The following is a 20,998-nucleotide window of genomic DNA, read 5'->3' as shown; positions in this document are numbered from 1 at the left end:
AGACATAAAACGACACCAATTCTCATCTTTGCGACGAGAGGTCAATTTTTTTTTTTTTTTTTATGGTTTCTGTACCAAATTCAACTGAGGAATTGTGCTGATCTTTGCTGTGATGTCACACATTTTTTCTAATTTCAATTTAGCCGCTTTGGGCTTCATAAATGTGATTATTTTTTTCATTTTTTTTACACCACATGCCACTTAAAATATACGTCGCACCCCGTGTCCCAACTTAAAGACTGTTTGGCGATAATTATGGGAAACGTGCAAAGACTGTTTTTCACCATTTTAGCGCTCATTATTTTTTGGGGGGGGCGTGGCTAAAATGATCTAAGAACACATTATATAAGAACTTTCATTCCCATCGGTGGCGAGAGTGCGATTGCAGCTTCCCTTATCATCATCATCCATTAGCTTGGCCTCTTTAGAGCGCCTCGTTGTTGGCTGTGAGTGCACGTGCCACAGAGAGAAAGGCTGATCACTGAGGAGTGTGGATTTTTGTTTGACGTTTGCATTTTTTGCGCTGGCGTGGTTGCTTTAGAGTGCCTCATTATTGCGATGAGGAAAAAGCCCAACGGCAACTCGATGGGATATATTCCAGCCACTGAAGGCCTTCGGAGGATTCAAACATCTAGTTTTGTGTAGGGAGATGAATAATGCTCGACAAAGTAGGAATTTGTTTGACAGTTGACGGCTGAGTGGGGCGTTTTTCAGCGCATTCGGTGGACATGCTACAGTGTTTGAGAGCGGAGAGAACTGCTTGTTTTTGTTTGTTTTTCCTTAGAATTTTGTAGCCTCATTTTATATAGTCTACATATTGATTGTTTTTCGTCATTTAAGTTTGCCAGGGTGGTTACCAACACTTTTCTTTTTGCAAGACATTTATTTTTACTTTAATTTGGATCTCGTTTTATTTTACTGGCATCCATTGATAAGATATTTTCCATTTAATCGCATTTCACGTTGCGTGTGTGTTCATTTTTTGAATTCAGTGATTCCTTTCCATACCATGCTTCGAGAATCGCTGCTTGAATGAAAGGCATTTGGATTATTCCCCATTTAAAATTGGACGTGCTAGACTCCATCTAAACGCCAATTCACAAATCCAGAAGAGGTTGAAGTCCATTGCAGTAGTACTGCATTCCTCCGAGCTTCTTCTCCTTCATCCTTCTATTCTGGAACCAGATCTTCACCTGCCTGCACAACAACAACAAGACACACTCGGTCGATTTCCACAACGATCATAAATTAAAAGAAATATGAAGGGTAAAAAAAGACATCTGATTTCAAATGGATATTGGGTGTCAACTTCTTTGCTGGCCAAACAAATGACAGGATGTGGTTGGATTTAGAGCCATGATGTCACTTGCCATTATCGTAAACATAGCGTGGATCTTCACGGCAAATAAGAATTTGCTGTTAACATTAGTGGTCAAAATGTGATCACAATTTTAACCCTTAAAGGGGAAGTCCCATAATTCTTCACAATATGTTCGATGCGCTCCCACTGGTCTGTCGATGGTATTCTGATCAATATTGGCTTTGTTAAATCAGCACGCCCATTTTTTTATCCATCTCGGGGCGGCCATTTTGCCACTTGCTTTCGACTGAAAATGACGTCACAGTGCCTAAGGGCTCAGGTTGCGATCATGACCGAATTGTGCTGCATGCTTTGAATGAGAAAGGGTTACGCCAACTGGTGGACAAATTTGACAACAAATGTAACAATCCAAATTGAGGTTTTAACACAATCAATGGGATGCGTTTGTTGTTTTTGTATTCAACAGAACCCCAAAAAATAGTTTGAAAATTAAAAAAAACACACACCGAACCCTCCTGTTCTGTTCCTATCTGCAATAATGTTCCTGGGTCAAATTGACTCGGGGCATGTTTAATGATCCAAACATGTTTGATACAAAACAAAAAACATTAAATTAATATAATATTATCATGACTCCAAGTCGAAAGAATGTACTTACAAACCTACTTTGATTTTTTTTGGGGGGGGTTTGGATTAATTTAATGCCTCAATCCCAGCCAAGGCATAACAAAAGTCATTCTATCTTATTAAAAGCGTGAATCCATTCAAACAAAATGTGTCTGACATTGCCAAATAGTTGAAGCCGCTGTTTCTATGCAACTGTTTGCATATACAAATACATGTGAAACGTTCTCTCCCTCCTGCAGGAAGGAGGCTGCATGGAAACTTGAGGCGTCATCGAAGAAGCTTCAACACTGCAGGAGAGGAGAATCTACTGCTTTCCACATGTGAGTGCATACGTCATGCACACGTGCGGTTAGTCTTTCTTATGCATTGCACAAGGTGACTCACACACACACGCACACACACGCACGCACGCACACGTGACGTACTGGTCAGTGAGGTGTAAGAGACGAGATAGCTGAGCACGTCGCTGCTTGTTGACGTAGACGTTGAAGAGGAATTCCTTTTCCAGCTCTCTGATCTGCTGCTTGGAGTAAGGACAGCGCTTCTTACTCCTCCTCGCTGCGGCTGCGACGCAAGAACACATTTGTGACAGTTCAGCAGGAACATTTCAGACACCCTGCATGGTCACTTTTAGAAGCAGCGCTGCAATGATGACGTTTAGAAACCGAGATACAGAGTGAACTTTTTGGGGCCTATTGATAGAGAGACTATTTGAAAACAAATTGCCCCGTAAATGATAAAGCGCACAAGGCAAATTATAAAATGTACCCTGTAATTTACTGATACAATGATAATTAATATTTTACCTAATAATTCATATCTTACCTCGGATTGTTTTCTGCTCTTTAACTTTTTTGCTTTAAAATATAATTCAGACCAAAAATAATTTAGCAAAGTTTTATTTGGATTGTTTTGGTAAAGCAAATAAAAAACTCGCTTTTGGAATTTTATATTTTGTGTCGTACATTTTGAAAAATGTGATCTCGTCCTTATAATATACTGTTTTCATAACTGTCCATTTTAGTGAAGTGCATATATATATATATATATATATATATATATATATATATATATATATATATATATATAGTTTTATTAGCGCATTTGAATTATTAAAGAAGGCTACTCAATTTTGGTCATCAATCGCATGATTTATACTTTTTGAAAAATTATTTTGACCCTGTAGCTTACTAAAATAATTTTTACAGCATTCTGAATTATATTAAAATAAGCAGTAATGGGAAACCTACGTTTGGTCTGTTTTGGCTTTAAAATATTGTCATTTTAATGGACTGAATTCGTATCTACCCCACATATTATAAGATACTGACCTTTGTTAAAAATGCGTTTTTAACATTTTTGGGGGGTGGGGGGCTGTTTTACATTTCCCCATTGCATTGTCGGGATGTTAAATCTTCGAAACATCACAAACTATAAACTCAGATTAATTACTCTGGCGTCCTTACACTACCTCATTTATGAGTTAGGTCATTATTTTTATGAAAGAGGCAGCTATTTATAGAGTAAGAATGCACTTTGGAAAAAAAAAAAGAGTAAGATGTGCGTTCCTTCCACTTACTCACTCGGGCCTTGACCGAACCCACCTTCGCAGTAAGGCGAGTCGACCTCGACCTTCCTCCCCGCCTCGGGTGATTCGCACCCCGGCTTGACCTCGTTGCTCTCCCCGCCGGGTGACACCTCCGCTTCCGCCTCCGCCGCTCCTCCTCCGACATCCAACGCCGTTGAGCGGCTTGCCTCGGTTCCTCCTTGCCCGGGGAGGAGATTCTGTTCCTGGGTTCCCCCGTACAGAAAACAGCTCTGACTCGGGTTCGCCGTTTTGCAAGTCTCCGGGAAGGTGTGGTAAAAATGTGGCGGTGTTATGGGAGGACAGCCCGCCTGGTACAAAGCCCACCTCTCCGGAGGGTGATGCTCATGCGAGCGGGTGTCCGGGCAGCAGAGGCCCCGGTAACCTGCGGACAAAGGCGCCGCCGCCGCCGCCGCGCTGTGGTCCCACAGACCCACGCCGACCGAGCCCGAATCAGACGGCGGATGATTATAGCTTGGTAAATACATTTTTTTATTTCCAGTTGAAAAGCCTAAAACATAAAAGTATAGGATATAAAAGTGAAGCTGCACATGTTAAGCAAGCGATTGGGGAGACGTTTGGAAAAATCGTAATAAGACTTTGACCTTGAGCCTGCCCACATTTTTTGGTCTGCAGGGTACAATTAAACAAAGGCACCGAATGTTTTTGCTCTTAGGATCATGACCGGGCTGCGTGGACTGTCTCCATGCATTTGACTTTATTTTGATTTTTTTCCTAAATGGTGCAAAAAAGAAGGAAAAACATTCCTGTGGATCCTGTTGCTCCATAAAAGTCACAGTGGGGCTCATTGAATCTGGACCAATCATATCATCTCGAAAGAGGAAAGCAAACATTTTTTTTTTAGCTCAAATCACACCTTTATGTTGATCTGCGTGATAACTACATCGAGTATAGAATTAATGAGACTGCTGACATCTGGGATGACCCACCTTTGGGCCCTTTGGGTCCTTTTGGGTTCTGGGAATGAACATCACTTCCTAAATCTTTGACGGACAACATTGCTGATGTCCAAAGCAGATCTCCTTTTGAACGTCAACGAATGAGTCTAACAGGAGCTTCGCTTCGAAAAGAAGGCGTCCAATTGGAGTCGCCTCGCTCCAGTCCAGTAAATCTGAGAGGAGACGTCCCGGTTCTGCTTCTGCTCATGCTTTTTATGGTTGAAAGGGACGCTTTCCTTATCACCACTGCAGCCAAACGTCTGCGCGGGGCTGCCTCTGGGTTGATTTATCGGCAATTACATCGGAAAAGATGCAATAATTTCAAAATTCAGCCTTTGCAAATGATAATAATACTCAATTTTAAATGCTGATTTAAACACGTTTATAGCATTGCTGTTGTATTAAGGTTCCTAATATTTTGGGTAGACTTTTTTTTAACCCCCCCCCCCCCTCAGGAAATTTAGTTGACCCGTGCAATATTTCAACATTTTCAACCGCCACTCAAATGTAATAATTAGCTTACCACCGTTAATGTTAGAATGTGAAAACAAAACAGTTATGAGAGTGATGTCCTTTTTTGAGATTCTCAATTGTCATTCAAGAGTAAAAATAAGTCAACCAACAGCGTAAGCAATAAAACTGTTGAAGTGGCTATTTGAGGGGGTTAAGAACTGACGCCAAAAGCAAAAATTAGATAATGGACGTCGGACCTTCTTGGAAAAAATACTCGAAAATTGCGACCAACGACATCGATGTTGTCATACTACAGTGAGATTTATCGTTTTATCCATATAATAACAGAATATATTTATAGAAGATCTTGTGTTCACCATCCTCACTTTTTTTTTTTTAGATGAGGCCCCTTTGGCTTGAGCTCGACCGCTGCGTGCGTCGCTGTGACTTTTCTCCTGAGTCTATATCTTCCTGTTTATCTGCATCTTTGCACACTTGGAAATTGAAACCAGTTGAAACCATGGCGTCACACATGGAACGATACCAACACATAGGCTAAATCGTGCTTGTTTTGCAGATAACAGACCTTCTTCCGCATGTGTCAAAAAATGAGCTGCGTGGCCATGTCTCTGTCTAATTGTCATCCATTAAGTAGTTGAGCCAAGAATATGCAGTCTTCTGGTGGTTACTGTTCGTATAATAGTGCGAGCATTAAAGATAAAAGGAGCAGTCAATGTGTGAACCGTGCTTGCTGTACTGTAGTATCTGTGACGTTAAATATGTGTGTGTGCCTTTAAAAAGTGGGCCTGGCTTGTTTAGTGATGTGAGAGGCAGCCAATTACAATATAGAGTTGGCTGGCTGTCAACTGGCTAAAATCGTTATCCACTCTCCTATTGAGTGACGGCGTTGGTTGAGGCCATCGGCAGGTCGTCGAAGAATGTGCTTGTGTATTTTCTTAGTGTTTGTTCAATAAAGTGATTGAAAGTGCACCGGCGGCTGTCTATATCCTCACTTTATCTTAACCACCATTGGAGGGATTGCAATTTGTTCTCACTGGTGGTGTTAGGCTCTATTAAATTAGCTGGCGGCGTTAAATGTGCCAATTGTACTTTGCAATAGTTTGGCGATATAGCAAATAATTTGCAATATTATTACGATTAAAAAAATCTGCGGCAGTGGAGCGGCAAAAAGTGAACAACGATGGTACAATACAGTAAAAAACCCTTTGAAAAACAATCCCATAAAACATGATCTCGCAGCGTTTGCTGTTGAGCATCTTGCTCTGAGCATTTGATTATCTGTTAGCTTCCACCACTTTCAGTAGCAAGCTCTCCTGTCACCTGCCTATTTTTTTGGCAAATGCTGCTTGATTTTATTGTACTTTTATTGAATGACACATTACTAATATTTTGCTAACATCATGGGTCGGTTGACAAAACAAATGACTAAGTAAATCCATTTGGCGTTAGCATAAAAGTGCACGTTAGCACTTCCCGACATTCAGTCGGGATAAAATCACAATGAAGCCCGAGGGCCTTTTTCAACTGTGGTCCTTGGTACATAAAAAGAAAGACATAAAAATGAATGTTACCTAGAGGTAAATGCAAAAAAAAAAAAAGTTAGATTCGCATTGAAAAAACATTCACACTAATGTAGCATTTTTTTGTCATCTGGCTGATTAGCATGTGGCTAACAGTAGCTAGCTGCACTTAGTCTCTCGTTAAATTGCTACCAGTGGTGCTGCCTTACATACAAGCTTCAGTCCTTTAATAAAGCAGCTGAGGCGCAAATACAGCAATAAATCTCGGTCTTAGTTGACCTGGTCACTTGACAGCGGGGAAAAGGTATGTCTTTGTCTTTTCTTAATGATTTATGGCGCGCATTAGTTGCATGAGCCTGAGGAGGATTTTCCACGTCACACAGTGTCTTGCCTGGAAAGCAAGTCGCCCTGATGAGGAAACTCGCCAGCTGTCACTTAATCTTTTTTTTTTTTTCCCATAGCTTCTTATGGCATCCACGTTGTGTAATGCGCACAATTCTCAAGTTACGTGTGTGCGGATGAGGGAAAGTGACAGCCAACTTCCTGTTCAATTTTAAGCGTTGGTCCTTGGGAATTTTTTTGGGGTCCTATTCCATTGTGGGTATACTAGCCAATAATTATTGTCAAGTGAGAGGAAATTTACTTTTGAATATTATGGCTCGAGTAAAAGTAAAATGTAGACTTGCAAATTATTACTTTGGTAAAGTACTCAATGAAAAAAAAATGCTCAAGTTCAGAGTAACTGAAGAGTAACTTGTGATTTCTTTTTTGCACCTTCAGATTTTGCCCAACAATAGAACTTTAACGTTTTTTTTTTTTATTAAATAGCATACATTATGGAAAATTCAGCTTCAAAAACGTGTCTTAAATTCAAGTCACAAGTCCATGTTTACATAAAAAAATGCATCGTTTTCTCAAGTTCAAAGTGGAATTCTTGTAGGCTGAAATGTGGTCATTTTTAAGCAAACGGAAGACAGTGCTGTTCTTTTTTTCTAGACTTTCAGTGTGGTGATGTGACTGCCTGGCTCCGTTTGATTGATAAAACGTAAGAAGATATCACCAGTGATTTCGCTAAATTGGTCAAACTGAGTTTGACAAGTTCATTGTCACCAAATATGTCAAATACGGGTAATTCCTGTTTTTGATTGAAACATTTTTGAGGCAAATTTCATAGAAAGCGTTCACCAAAGTATACGCATCCCTGGAATTTGACCAAAATGGCTGCTTCGAACCAAAATGGCCGCCTTCTTATTCATTTTCAGACATGGGTCCTTAAGACATTTCCATGAGTCCCGCAAAGCCGACAAATTTCATATTGATCAGTGAAACTGGCATCGGGAGCTCATTTCTTTGTGTGTGTGTGTGTGTGTGTGTGTATGTTGAGTTAGCTTTGGGTGGCTGCCAGTGTATACCTATTGAGAGCTCAGTTCGAAGGATCAACTCTGTTTGGCTTATTCTTTGGCTTTTTTTTGCAAAATGAAGGCAGGGCTGTTTGGAGAAGAAAAATAAACGGAGGAAGTTACGGCCCCCAGTGTTAACCATACACGTCTTCACTTGTTATCAAAATAAGATTGTTTTTTTTTTTTTATACATTTGCGATACAAGCAGAAGGTTATCAATTGAAACATGAATTCCGAATCACATTATGGTGGCTTTTACCTCAGTTGGCGGCGTGGATGGATATATTTTAATTGCTCAAACATGTGACGTGTAAGCATAAGAAAGATATTATTTGAAGTCGCGTGGACAAAGCCTCAGCTTTTAGGAGTGGGGACAAAGTGTTGATTTTGAACAATTTTAATGCCTCATTTCGTGTACTTGGAAAAAAAATACCATTCAAATTTGTCAGGGTTGTTAACAACACTGTTCTCTTTGGCGTGTCAAATTTACAAGACATTTTTATTTTCTCTTTACAGACACTTTAAGACGAGACTGACTGTTTTATTGTTTTCACGCTTTACCAATAAACAATGATTAGCTTCTTCTTATACACTTATGAGATGCATGAAGCATGCCTGCAACCATAATCACAATTTTTTACAGATTTAGTGTTTTATTGTTTTGGTGCCTTATTTTGTGCTATGAATGTTCAAATGTTACTTTGGCCATTTGCATGGCAGTAAATATTTTACTGCTCTTCCATTATTCCGAAATGGATTACTACATTAATTTCTTGCACTATATACATATATATATATATATATATATATATATATATATATATATGTATGTATATATGTATGTATATATATATATATATATATATATATATACAAGTATATATGTATATACATATATATATGTATATATGTATATATATATATATATATATATATATTAAATATTATGCAATTTCTTAAACAAGCTTTTATTTCGGATTATTGTGCACATTTATGACTTCCTTCTGAAAAGGCCAAGTCTGGCCTATCAATGACATGACGTCATATTTGCGAGTGGAGAGAGGCGTTATGTCACAAGTGTATGACATCATGGCCAGGGTCAACTAGTTTTAACAACTTCACCTGTTTTGGATGTCATTACACATGCAACAGTACTAAAACGGCCCATTACCTGGGCATGTCACACTGTTGTTAAAGTTTAACAACCCTCTGGCGTGCACACGCGCACACACACGCTTATGAAAGTCTCGCTAAACTGTTTGCTTTGGGCTGTTCCTACACTGTAAAAGTGTGTGTAAATTGTAACTGCAAAAAAAAGATAATTCATCTTCTGTTTAAGGGCAATTCGAAATATTTGGAACAGTTCCCAATGTTGTGCAGTGTAGGTGTAAAGCCACAATATTAAATTTATCAGACAGTGTCAATCAAAAGTGAGCGTCATCATATTTTTTTTTATTTTCGACATTCTCCTTTTGGATCTCAATGAATGGTGTGTTATGAAATGTCCTAAGCCTGAGAAAAGTGCACTCAACAAAACAAGACAATTCCTCTGGTCTTTTTTTTTCTTTTTTTTTTTTTTTGTATGGAGAAAATCTGAGAATACTTTGAAAGATGATGCTTTGCGTGCATTCTTGCAAGCTTCCCTGCAGCGCGACTGGGCCCAAATCGATACGAAATCTTCCTTGGACTTTTCTGTTAAAACGCTCATCGGCATATATGAAAAATCAACATTTGTGAGGCCTTGGTCCGAATGTTTCAACGAAGGACAACATTGATTTGGAATTCGGTTTCGTTTCTAAAACACAATTAAAGGAAACATGGCAAAAATAGATGATGAATAATTTTAAAATGCTTTTGCTGCACCCTAATAATTACGGCCGAAATGAAACTATAAATCACATTTAGCGGACTGGCCGCCTAAAATTCTCGTGTACTGCACGTCCAATGCACTTGTATACATATAATTTACAACATTTTTTGCTTAAATTTTTCAAAATGCCCCTAAAAGGTCCAGTGTTTTTTTGTATGCCTTATTTTTTTCAGAAGGTTTTTAGTAAAAATAGAAACGAGCCAGCTAAAACATATAGCCTACATACACTTCATGATGAAATCTATTCTAATTTTTCAAACTGTGTGTGTGCATTTGGTTTTCTGTATTTGTCCATTTTCTAAATATAATGTTTTATTTATTTATTTTTAATTTTTTTGCACTCACCTTGCACGTTGCAGTCCCAACAACAACAACCTGCGTGTGTGTTTTTTTGTGTATATGGACATGAGCCCTCCTTACAGCGGCGTCTGTTGTCATCTTCGGATTTATTTTGACACTCAGACCGCCAAGTCCAATAAACGGCGTCAACCCCACAGTCCACCAAGCCCCCCCCCCCCCGCTTCGGTCGCCGTCCGCACTAAAGTGACTTTGAACCAAAGTGCCACAAACTGTGTAGCAGACACTTTTTACAAGGGATGCACGCATGCATGCAAGCAAATGGTGGACTGTAAAACCTGTCCTCAATGGACTCACGAACACACAAACACTCACACGCGCACACGCACACGCGAATTCTGTCTTTCAGTAAATGGATAAAATAGAATAGACGGGATTTCTATTCTATTTCTATTCTAAAATTGTGTCAATCTTTTTAGACGCCTTACTAAACTGTGTGGACAGAAACTAGTGTCATTTGATTTTTTTTTAGGAAAAGAGGGAGAAGTTATGTCACATCCCACATTAGAATGATGTGCAATCGAAAATTCAGTACGTTTTTTTCAGTGAATTTTCAATTTGAGTGTTATTTTTTTTCTTACGTTTGAAATAACGATTAAACGTTATAAACTCTCAAAATCCACTATTACCATTAGTTCATATAGTCAAGTGAATTGTTATAATTATATTTCCCCCCAAAACCTTTCTAGCCTCTTCTTTATGTTTTTTGTTGTTGCGAGATAATCGGCTCTAATCAATCGTGTCCACAGCCATTGTAGTGTTTATTTTTATTCAGTATTAAAAACTTCGTTTTTCCGCCCGGATAAATACATTTTTGCACATTTAGCTGCAGGAAGGTTTTGTGTTTCTGTCATATTACAAAAGCTCATTTAATTTAAAACTAAAAATCATAAATGATCCGTCTAAAATTATTAATTTTTGATTGGAAATAATATTCTACAGGAGGGATAGGAATTTGAAACACGACAACGTGTTTTTGTAACTTGCGCATTTTTTAAAATCATAAACCAGAAACAACCAAGTGGGATATTCGATACATATAAGAGTCTTTATTTATTTATTTATTTATTTATTTATTTGGAGGGGGATTCTAGAAAAAGGCAAGTAGCATACCTGAAACTAAATTATATAGGACAGTTATTGTATGATACATAGTTTTTTGGGTGATTTATTTGATTGTATATATTTTATTTTTAACTTGCAACAAATGAAAAGCAATTAATAATGCGATGTGATTTTTTTAAATTGGAAAAATGCAATTGAAGAGGGCTTAGATGAAACATGGAATTACATTTTTTTTTCAATATTGATTTATTTTCAGATCGGGATTGCTGTGTGCATACAATATTCCATCATATTTCTCCATCTCGTTCATGCAAATGAATCTTGTTCATGCAAATGAGGCTGAAAGTGGCCGTGCATGTTGCCGGGTGTAAAAATGTCTTCACGCCGGGCTGCTCTTAATTCACCCACTACAAGGGCTATAAAGAGGAGCTACACAGGCGTGCACCTTAATGTCTTTGCTGAAATCATGAGGATCCGCGTGCATATTTTAACATGCGTAATAGTTAGGTAGAAATATATGCTGATTTGCATCATAACTGGATGGCCTTCGCTGTGGTCTGCTGCTTTATTACAGATCAGTCAAGCGGACAAATGTGCATGTGTGTCTGTTTGGGTGTTATAGGGTAAAAAAAAAGTTTGGGTTAGGTGTATTCTATGCAACACAAACGCGTGTGAGTGTTTGAGAATTTTTCCATTTTATGACGTCTATAACTCTTTACCCTGCACAGGAAGCATGTACGCTGCCATTAAAAAGCTGAAGGCCACATGCATCGTGATGCATGCACGTATTCATTCATAATCATATTCCGCACTATATGCACGCCATGCCGTGCACGTATGGACCATAGTGCGCGTGCAGCATCAATTAGTGTCTTTTGTGGACGATTTACTGGCAAACCGGTGTCACTTGAACACAAAAAAACAACCGGGGAGGACGTGCCATTATGGTTTTATGGAAGAAGGTGGTTCTGCTATGAATTTTAATATCCAAAGACAATGAAACATGTGTTATAACGCCTCCATTAGTGTGTGAAATACGCTTATGGACAGTATACAGTATGAAATGGGGTACAGTCGCTTAAATTATGATGAATCTCGAATGCAGCGTTTGCCTTCTAAGGTGGACCATGTGTTTGGACCAATGATACAGTCAAATAGCACCAGCTAGCGGTGACGATTATTATCGTTAGAAATAAATTAAATGCGACTTTCCCCATCCTGATTGTTTGATTTCTCAGATGCGGATGGGTGAAATAAATAAGTAAATACACAAACAAATAAATATAAAAATTAACGAGATCAATCAAAACTTGGCGTTGTCAAAAGATTTGCAAATTATATTTTAAATATTAGGTTATGTTTGATTATTTTAGGCGAAATAAGTATCGAATGCATCATTGTTGTGAAAAACGACAACGGCTGGGAGTTGAAAATTGTGTTTGGGAAGAAACACTACAACGCAAAGAATCTTGGGTAGTGACACAAATACACACCCACTTCTGCTGTCGTCATCACTCAGCGTCGCTTAACTCTTTCCGTCATGTAAAATCAAACCTCTAAACGTCAATGTCACGTTTAGAAGCAGATATCATCATTATTAGTCAATAGGTATGGAAATAATTTGGCGAAAATGATGGCGAATGACTGGTGAAAATTGTTTTAAAAAAATGATTTTTGTAGTCTCATCAGCCACTTCCTGTTTCGTCATCACTCCGCGCAGCCAAGCTATAATTTCTCTCTGTCACGAAAAACGGAAACATAACAAGTATACTATTTGCTTTTTAACTCTATCATTTATTAAATTACTGAATAATTGAAGACACCGAACACCACCTAATGTAAGTAAATTGATTGAACACAAACTTAAATTTAATATTCCACCCTTATTACCCCGTACGACAACAGATGTTGTGGTCGAAGCTAAGCAGCTAAATTAGCAAACAGAGTTTTGATCTGCATTGTGCTGTACAGTAGTTGGTCTCGTTCGCGACGTTTTGTCACGTTTTTTTCCTGAACTCGTCTACTGTATGTTTTCGTGGTTGTTTTTAATATACGTAACAATATCCTGGCGTGTTGCCAATAGCCAATTAGCGATTTTCTATTGTCATTTACGTTAATGGTGGACGAGAATAGTGCGAAGTGGGCACTTATTTAACTATCGCGCAGGCTGTTGGCACACAGTGAGTGCTGAGTGGTTAGATAAAAGTCTCTTTCCGTTAATCACTGATCAATATGCGTGTGCTTTGATGTAATTAGCACAGAGCAGGGTGCTGCATATTATATATGTGCACAGTTTTGCACTTGTCTAGAATTCCGAGACTTGCCTTGCTTAAACCTCAACAAGAGAGCCCCTTGTGCTCAGCTTTTCCTTCTATGACGTTGGGGCCAATCGGTTGTGGTTAAATACATCAGCAGTGTGCATCGCCTCCTTTTAGGAGGATTACATGCTGAAATTACTCAGAATTAGCTGCTTTAACACTGCTTCTTCTGTTCCACAGTGAGCCAAAAGAATCAGCAAAGAAGTGCCATGGGGGCCGTGATCTCACGATGGAAGGTAAGCATTAGCAAGCAATTTAGAAGACTACAGGCCATTTTCCATGATTTCCCAACTATTTAGAGGTGGCAAAAAGTGAAGCTTTCTGTGATGGCACCACCAGTAACCAAAGCCTCACATGTCCTTTGACAATTGCAGAGTTGTTGAGAAAATAGGGGATATGGTTTGAATAGACATATTTTCTAACAATATAGTATGAATGCATGAAGTGCCAGTTGAAAAGGTATTATATGAGGTAAATTAATTAATTGACATTTCCACGTGAATGTTAATTCCAAAGATGTGGTGGAAATTCAAACTTTAACATAATCAGTAAGAGGACTGGTTAATTCACAGATTTTTTTGTTTGCTCTGATCAATGGCGCAGACAAGCTGTTCTGACAAAGAAGACATATTTTCCTGAAAATTGTGTCCAAGATGCTAATTGCACAACCTTGGTGGGAGTGTTTCATTGTGTACGCTCTGATAATCTTAAACAGTGATACAAAAAGCTATTTCTGTGCCATGTTGCCAACTCTCTGGAAGCACCTCATGCACTCTATTTTTAGACATAGCAGAAGTGTCGAAATGAGGGAGAGTGGCCAGGGAGCTGCTGGAAGAAGGAAAACATTGGAAAAATGATGAACTTGTCCGTGAAAACTGCCTTTTGATGCAGGAGATTTCTTATCAGCGTCATGTGTTTCTGTTATTTCTTGCAGGCGAAACCAACTACAGTGGAGCAGTTGGAAAATCTGGACAAGGTGATGGTTCTTTATTGCTCGTCGTCTCACATCCCCACCATAAACACCTAAGACTTGTCAAAACAATCAAATATATAAGTATTTCTTTGGGGGACCAGTAGTGCGAACCCTTGAACCACACTTTGAGTATCACTACACTATGCTGTATGTCTCTTAAAAAGACCATTAACCACCTCGTCGTCTCTTCCTCCTTGTAGGAGATTAAAGAGCTGGAGGAGTTTCGAGCCAAAAACCAGCGACTCCAAAAGGTTAACGACACTTCTGGTCTCAATTGGGAAGGTGCTCGTCGTGTCCTTGACCTCATTGGTGTGTTTGCGTGTGCAGTTGTGGGTGGGCCGGCTGCTCCTCTACTCGTCCGTCTTCTACCTGCTTACCTGTCTGGTGGTGTACTACCTTTACCTGCCGGAACAGTGGCTTCACAGATTCGCCATGGCGCTGCCTTTCTTCGTGTATCCGGTGCTGTGAGTAAACGCAAAGACAAACGTTCTGAAATGTTACCCGCTTTGTCCTCTTTATGAGTTGAAATGTTACCCGCTTTGTCCTCTTTATGAGTGCCCGTCTCATCTTCAGGGTTTGGTTCATCCGGAAGTTGCTGATTTTTCTTTTCTCCAAACGTACAGAGAGGAACAGTAAGTAAAGAACTAAAAAGTACCTTTCCTGTGCTATGTCTCCTTTAGTACATAATTTGTTCTCAATTGTTTTTTTTTCAGGTGACATCTTAGAAGAATTAAAAGTCACCCAAAAAAAGATAGTAAGTTTCCATCAGCAGTTCCGATTTACAATTTAATTCTGCTAGATTTTTTTATCTGGATGGCATCAGGTCTTGTGTTTAGATTTCAAAGTATGGACTTTTCTTTCTTTGTATTTGCAGTTAGAAGAAGTAATGGAAAAAGAGACGTACAAAAATGCCAAACTCATCCTGGAGCGCTTTGATCCAGAAGCCAAGAAGAAAGCAGTGGGTGGTGTTTTTTTCCCCCCACCTTTTCCATTTCATTTGAAAGCGTTCTTATTTGTGTTTTTTTTTTTAAATTTTTTATTATTATTATTATTTCTTTTACTATCTAGGAGCTGGAGTCAACCCCAGTGCGACCTCAGATGACTCCCAGGCCTGGACAAGGTACCTGTCTCATGTGTGTTGTGCAAATATGAAGCATCACATTTTAATGTTAGGGTAATTATAAAGCTTAATGGAAATAACTTAATTTTGGTTATAGTCGCAAATGTATCCTGGTGATAGTCCCAAAACTCCTTCAAAGAAAATTAGAAAAACATTAGCCCCGTTGATTCTCACGAATCTGATGAGTCAGATTTTATCGTTTAGCGAAACCTCCGAGGGAATACGGCCAGTTGATCCATTATTTTCACTTGTCATGTAAGCCTAATGTGTTTTTGCGCTGCTTACCTTATAATTGTTTTACGGCGATAAATCGACTTAACAGGTGACATGACATACGTTTATATATGATCCGTTGGTCAGATTTATTTATTGATTTCTTTTTGCTTTGACTTGCAAGCAAAAAGTTTAAATCTGCGCCTAATGAAAATTCATCACCACATAACTATCAGACATTCGCCAGCGTGGCGTGGCCATGAGACCCCCGGGGACCCCCACTGCCCTGTTGATGACTCCCCCGCCTGGAGGTCGACCCACGCCGGGCCCCGGGGCCACACCCGTGGGTGAGTGAACAGCAAGCAGCTATTCAGTTTTCATATTAAGATTGTCTTAATTAGGGTTGTCAGTTAGGTTGTCATCCAAGATGTCTCTACATATTTGCAGTCCTTCAATCCCGTCGAGTTGCTAAAATAAATTTGCTTCATTTTCGAATAAGGCTGTAACATATGGGGAAACATTTAAGGCCACTATATGTGTTGCATGAAGTATATGTGTATTGTCATGTTGTATGTTAGCAGCGGTGTCACAGCCAACCGGGAGTCCAATGACACTGACTTTAGGCGTAGTAGTGTCTTCACCCGGTGTTACTCTCCCTCCAGAACGTGTCCTTCTCTCAGCTCCAGGCGGACCACCCGAGAGAGCCGCCCTGACTGCCGTGATGCACCAGGGGGGAGTAGCCAGGACCCCCACCTCTCCTATACCAGGTGTAGGTAAGATGAAACAACTGTCAAAGCAAAGTGCGGAGAGATCAAGTGTATGATGATGTCAATATGGATATCCAGGCCTGCATCCTCCTGGTCCTCCACTGGCGAGACCCGTTCTGCCCAGAGAGAGGGGAGCGTTGGACCGAGTTGTTGAATACCTGGTGGGAGACGGACCGCAGAACAGGTATAAAAGAATGAATGAGCCGATAGAGATCTACACCAGCAATATGCAGGTTGTCCACATGGTGGTGCTGTTGAGTTGTTGTCAGCTCACTTGAATGAACTCTTCTTCTGCACGCCCTCAGATACGCCTTAATCTGTCAGCAGTGCTTCTCCCACAATGGCATGGCCCTGAAAGAAGAGTTTCAATATCTCGGTATGAACAACAAAATAAAAATTTAAGGTGTAACTAAAATCCATGCTCAATAATGAATAATAATGGAAAAAAAATGCATAGAACTTTGACTCTATTTTTTTTCACTACAGTAGGAAAACCAAAAAAAAAAAAAAAAAAAACTTGATTTCGCCAACTTCACCTGATGCTGACTGATTTTTGTCACTCAACCAACTTCCCCTTTTGCTCTTTTGGTCGTTGGTCTCGCCAGCCTTCCGCTGCGCGTATTGCTACTTCCTGAATCCCGCCCGGAAGACGCGTCCGCAGGCTCCCAGGCTGCCGGAGTTCAGCTACGAGAGGAAGCTGCGCTCGGAAGTCCCATCCCCGAGAAAGACACCACAGTCTGGCGCTGACACGGAGGAGAGTGCGCCCCCCTCTGGAGGTAAATACAATGTCACACGCGGAAATTTAGCCAAAACAAAATGTCCTGTTTGTAAGTATGAAAGATCGCAGCGTGTAAGGTGCCAATAAATTCAACGATGACGTTTACACTGCAAACTACTGTAGGTGAAACGGTGTGAAAAATTAATATCACAGTTCTAGTGACTAAAATAATCAGCTAACGGGATTATGGAAGTATTGCTAAAAAAATACATGTACCTAAAGCATTATTGCAAATGCCATTTTGAATACAAACATCTTAATCCCGCAGCCTTTTGATATTTAGTCACTCTAAAACCTTTGTTAAAATTAGGAATTAAGTTGCTGCACTCTCCTCCTGCATTGTGTGCCCCCCCAGTTTTCTAACCTCCATTTTGCTTCTTACCGTGCTCGCTTTAATAACAACAACGTATGACCTTCACCGGCAAGTGCTGAGCGCTCTAATTTTGCCTCTAGCCAAGGCGCTGGCGCCGTGGAGTTTGGTCCACAGTTTCCCCGTCCAGCAGCAACCTCAGAATCGAGCTCGGCAGAGTCCAGGTCCCTCCACCCCAGTCCCCACTTCTTCCTTGCTAACTTCCTTCTTCCTCCTTTATTTAACATCACTTCAAAATTTTGATCTGTGATGAAACAACCAAATGGTGGCGCTAATAACAGCTCACCGAGTGCACCAGTGAGTTTAAGTCATAAAAGACATTTTGATTACATTTGGATCAGTTTTGCACTTTGTGCACAAAGTGTGTCTGATTGTGTCAAGCTGGATTTCATTCTCAGGAGGAGCTATTTCTTTTTTTTTAACTCAGCACTTTTCTATTGACAGCCTCTACAACAAGCCAATTCATTAGGTACACCTCTACCATCACCATCAGAGTTCTTGTATTGGATTTAATGATTTAATGGACTATTTTGAACTTTTTTTTTTTTCTATGAAAACAACAACTCACCAGTGATTGGATGCATTAAGTCAAAATCATTCATTGTAAAAATATTTGATGCCTCCTCCTGGAATTGGAACTTTCTGAAGGGACTTAATTCTAATCATAAAAAGTCAGAGTGTTTTATGATTCTCTTTGATTGAAATGCTGTATTTCTTCAAATAGTGGCCATCCTTCTAAAAAAGAGATTCAGTATTTGTCACTTCATATATTAGACTTCTCCTTAAAAATATAAAAAGGGTAATCAGTGTATTTATGTCAATTCTTAGACATTTGCTGCTAACCAAACCAGCAGCACCTACCGTAGCACGTGTGCAGCGTTTCATATGAATAATCTTCAGTGAATATTGAAGATAGTAATCTTATGTTACGTGACCATGTATAAAAATGTGTTGATCCGTCTATTAGGAGTGTGACGAAACTGATTTGGATCTGAAATTAGTTTTTTTTTTTTTGTAATTTGTAAAATTGTCAACTGTACTAATGTCACATTATATATACTTTTATTCTCAATTAGGATAAATCAAGTGACATTTTAGTTAGCGAGTAAAATGAATAAATACACTTATCAAATTTTAGAGCAAAAAATTCAATGAAGCTAACATATAATGCATCAAATACTGAAAGACAACCTCTGTAATAGAACGCTGCACAGTGTTTTGTGCCTCTACGATTGTCCAAAGTAGTCCATTTTTATTTAGTTTTAAATTCCACTTTCACTTCGTGTAAAGTGAAATATAGCAAAATATGATTTAGTAACAGTTGAGTATTTAAATAACCGTGTGTCACTATTTATAGAAATATGGTATTCCTAATGTGTATAATCATGTATTTATCTGCCTTTAATCCAACACTTTACTTTTCAAGCAGTCTAACAGCAAATCATTTCCAGTTTTAATCCTTTCAACGATTACCTTTCCCAAATTTGTCTCGCTGCCCTATCACCACCTTCCACTTCCGGTCTGCTCGCTGACCTCTCCGTGGTATTCCTCAGATGAGCTGGAGCTGGAGTCGGACGAAGGGGGGCAAGCTCACGCGGAAACGGCGGAGGTGGAAAGCCATGCTGAGGAGGCGACGGCGGAAGAGGACAAGTGTGAAGAGCTGGTCCCGGAAGAGGAAGAGGAGCAGGAGGACAGGAATGAGAAAGCCGAAGATGCCGCCGCTCATGCACCACATTCGTCGTAGCTACGCAGGAAAAAGGTGTTTACACTCTCCACCGCAAACAGACGACGCTAAATGCTTATTGGCTCATGGATGCTTGTTTATGTGCCTCTATTTATTATGAAGTCTTTTATGACTGGGCTGCTGCTTGAAGGCAAACTGACATGGTTAAGTATGCGAAGACCCCTCCTTAAATCAGGAATATGGAAAGTTATGCTATGGATAAGTTCATAACTTAAATAGTGATAATAATTGTTTGTGGCATTAATTTGCTGTCCCCCACACCCTGAAAAAATAGTTACGATAAGCTTATTTACACTTTAGCGTGTTAGCATTTGACAAACGTCAACTCGTGGTGCTTTTACCAGAAATACAAAGTGGAGGGAAGCAACTGCTTCATTAGACTTGTGGGAAAAGCTTTCACTTCCTCTCCGTATGCTTTTTGAAACACAAATGTGTTGAACCACACAGATGGCAAATTGTTTAATTTTTGATCAGTTGCTTTGATTTGCGTTGGTGATGTTCGCAAGGCCCCTTGTTTGGTGGAATTGGTGGGACACTATTTTTTATTTGTTTAAAAAAGGAACAACAACTTGTACTATCAAGCTGTTTGAGGTACGACTAAAGTGCCCACACGACAGACAAAGGACAGGGAGAACTTGCTAGAGCACAAGACATGTGCTGCCAAAACATCACTTTAATAATGAATTTACAAATTTATTTTTTACCAAGCTATCACAGTAGTTAATTTGTTTTCTGGTCATTTGTTACTAGGTAGAATTCATAATTCCGGAGTTGAAACATACAAAATAAGAATTTCCAATGCAATCCTCTCACGCTCACTCGACTATTGCCATGAGAAGCCCGAGATGTAACCGGGATTCATGGCTGATTCTGATATTTTTCAGTCGCATTGTTTTCAAAGTGGCTGACGTTCTTTTTGCAACTTGTGCGCTCGCTGTCTTGACAACTGCTTTTGATCACTTTAATATATCATGACCAGGACTTCACAAGCGGTGACTTTACCTGCCGCTTGCCCCTTTTTAAAAAGTGTTTGCCAAATGTCTTCTTGACTGCATTTGCACTGACTTTGCTAGTATTTATTTGACATTAAATAGTTGGATGTCTAGTGTTTGATAATAGCAGGTGATGAGGTATTGTTAGTTTTAGGTTCTCTGGCTTCCATGTAGCAGTATAATGAACAAATTGTAACTTTCTTTCCTTTTTTTTTTTCTGTTTACACTCCCACCAACGTGCTACTTTTCATAACCACTTTTAGTTGTACTTTAATGTGATTCCATTGTCACGTTTGGCTCCATTTACACCTGAGACAAATTGTCCCTTTTTTTTTTCCAAGCAGGATTCTAAACAACTTTTCATCCTGTACAGTCAAAGTCGAAAGAGAGTGGCGAATTACTCGTGAAAATGATGATGATTTGCGGCGTACATGAATGTACCGTAATCTTCGTTGAATTTTTCTCAAGTTCACTTCAACAACTAAATGTTAAATTATTGCAGTGGTCATGAATTTGAGAAAAAAAAATATTTTAAAATGATCTCA

The 20,998-nt window shown here is 39.3% G+C and overlaps 2 protein-coding genes and 1 long non-coding RNA gene across 4 annotated transcripts in view; 2 read left to right on the top strand and 1 right to left on the bottom strand.

Annotated features, from left to right (window-relative positions):
• The window catches only part of LOC148329967 (uncharacterized), a 42,363-nt gene extending 36,871 nt beyond the window's left edge, over positions 1-5,492 (top strand). The window contains exons 3-4 of one of the 2 annotated variants that reach the window (XR_015845087.1): positions 2,188-2,268; positions 5,346-5,492. This is a non-coding gene — a long non-coding RNA (uncharacterized LOC148329967). Of the gene's footprint in view, positions 1-2,187; positions 2,269-2,456; positions 2,574-5,345 lie in introns of those variants that run through there. The other variant, XR_015845086.1, reaches the window with a different exon arrangement.
• On the bottom strand, positions 1,098-4,021 carry LOC148329968 (homeobox protein Hox-C11a-like). Its single transcript, XM_088304940.1, has 3 exons — positions 3,553-4,021; positions 2,374-2,512; positions 1,098-1,197 (listed from the first exon to the last, which is right to left on the bottom strand). The coding sequence occupies exons 1-3, from the start codon at positions 4,019-4,021 to the stop codon at positions 1,098-1,100; spliced, it is 708 nt and encodes a 235-aa protein (XP_088161066.1).
• An 8,439-nt stretch (positions 5,493-13,931) lies between the features above and the next one.
• On the top strand, positions 13,932-20,454 carry LOC148329966 (endoplasmic reticulum junction formation protein lunapark-B-like). The gene is made up of 15 exons (XM_088305292.1): positions 13,932-13,955; positions 14,431-14,472; positions 14,670-14,720; positions 14,797-14,933; positions 15,043-15,101; positions 15,183-15,223; positions 15,344-15,427; positions 15,538-15,589; positions 16,039-16,149; positions 16,465-16,575; positions 16,648-16,753; positions 16,875-16,945; positions 17,175-17,345; positions 17,801-17,881; positions 19,271-20,454. Exons 1-15 carry the CDS (start codon positions 13,932-13,934, stop codon positions 19,459-19,461), a joined length of 1,332 nt encoding a protein of 443 aa, XP_088161418.1. The 3' UTR covers positions 19,462-20,454.
• The last annotated feature ends 544 nt before the right edge of the window (positions 20,455-20,998 follow it).

Source organism: Idiotropiscis lumnitzeri, chromosome 9, assembly GCF_059441095.1.
Source record: "Idiotropiscis lumnitzeri isolate Australia: NSW breed Sydney's pygmy pipehorse chromosome 9, RoL_Ilum_1.0, whole genome shotgun sequence".
NCBI classification, from domain to species: Eukaryota; Metazoa; Chordata; class Actinopteri; order Syngnathiformes; family Syngnathidae; genus Idiotropiscis; species Idiotropiscis lumnitzeri.
This window is presented reverse-complemented; position numbering and strand designations above follow the sequence as displayed.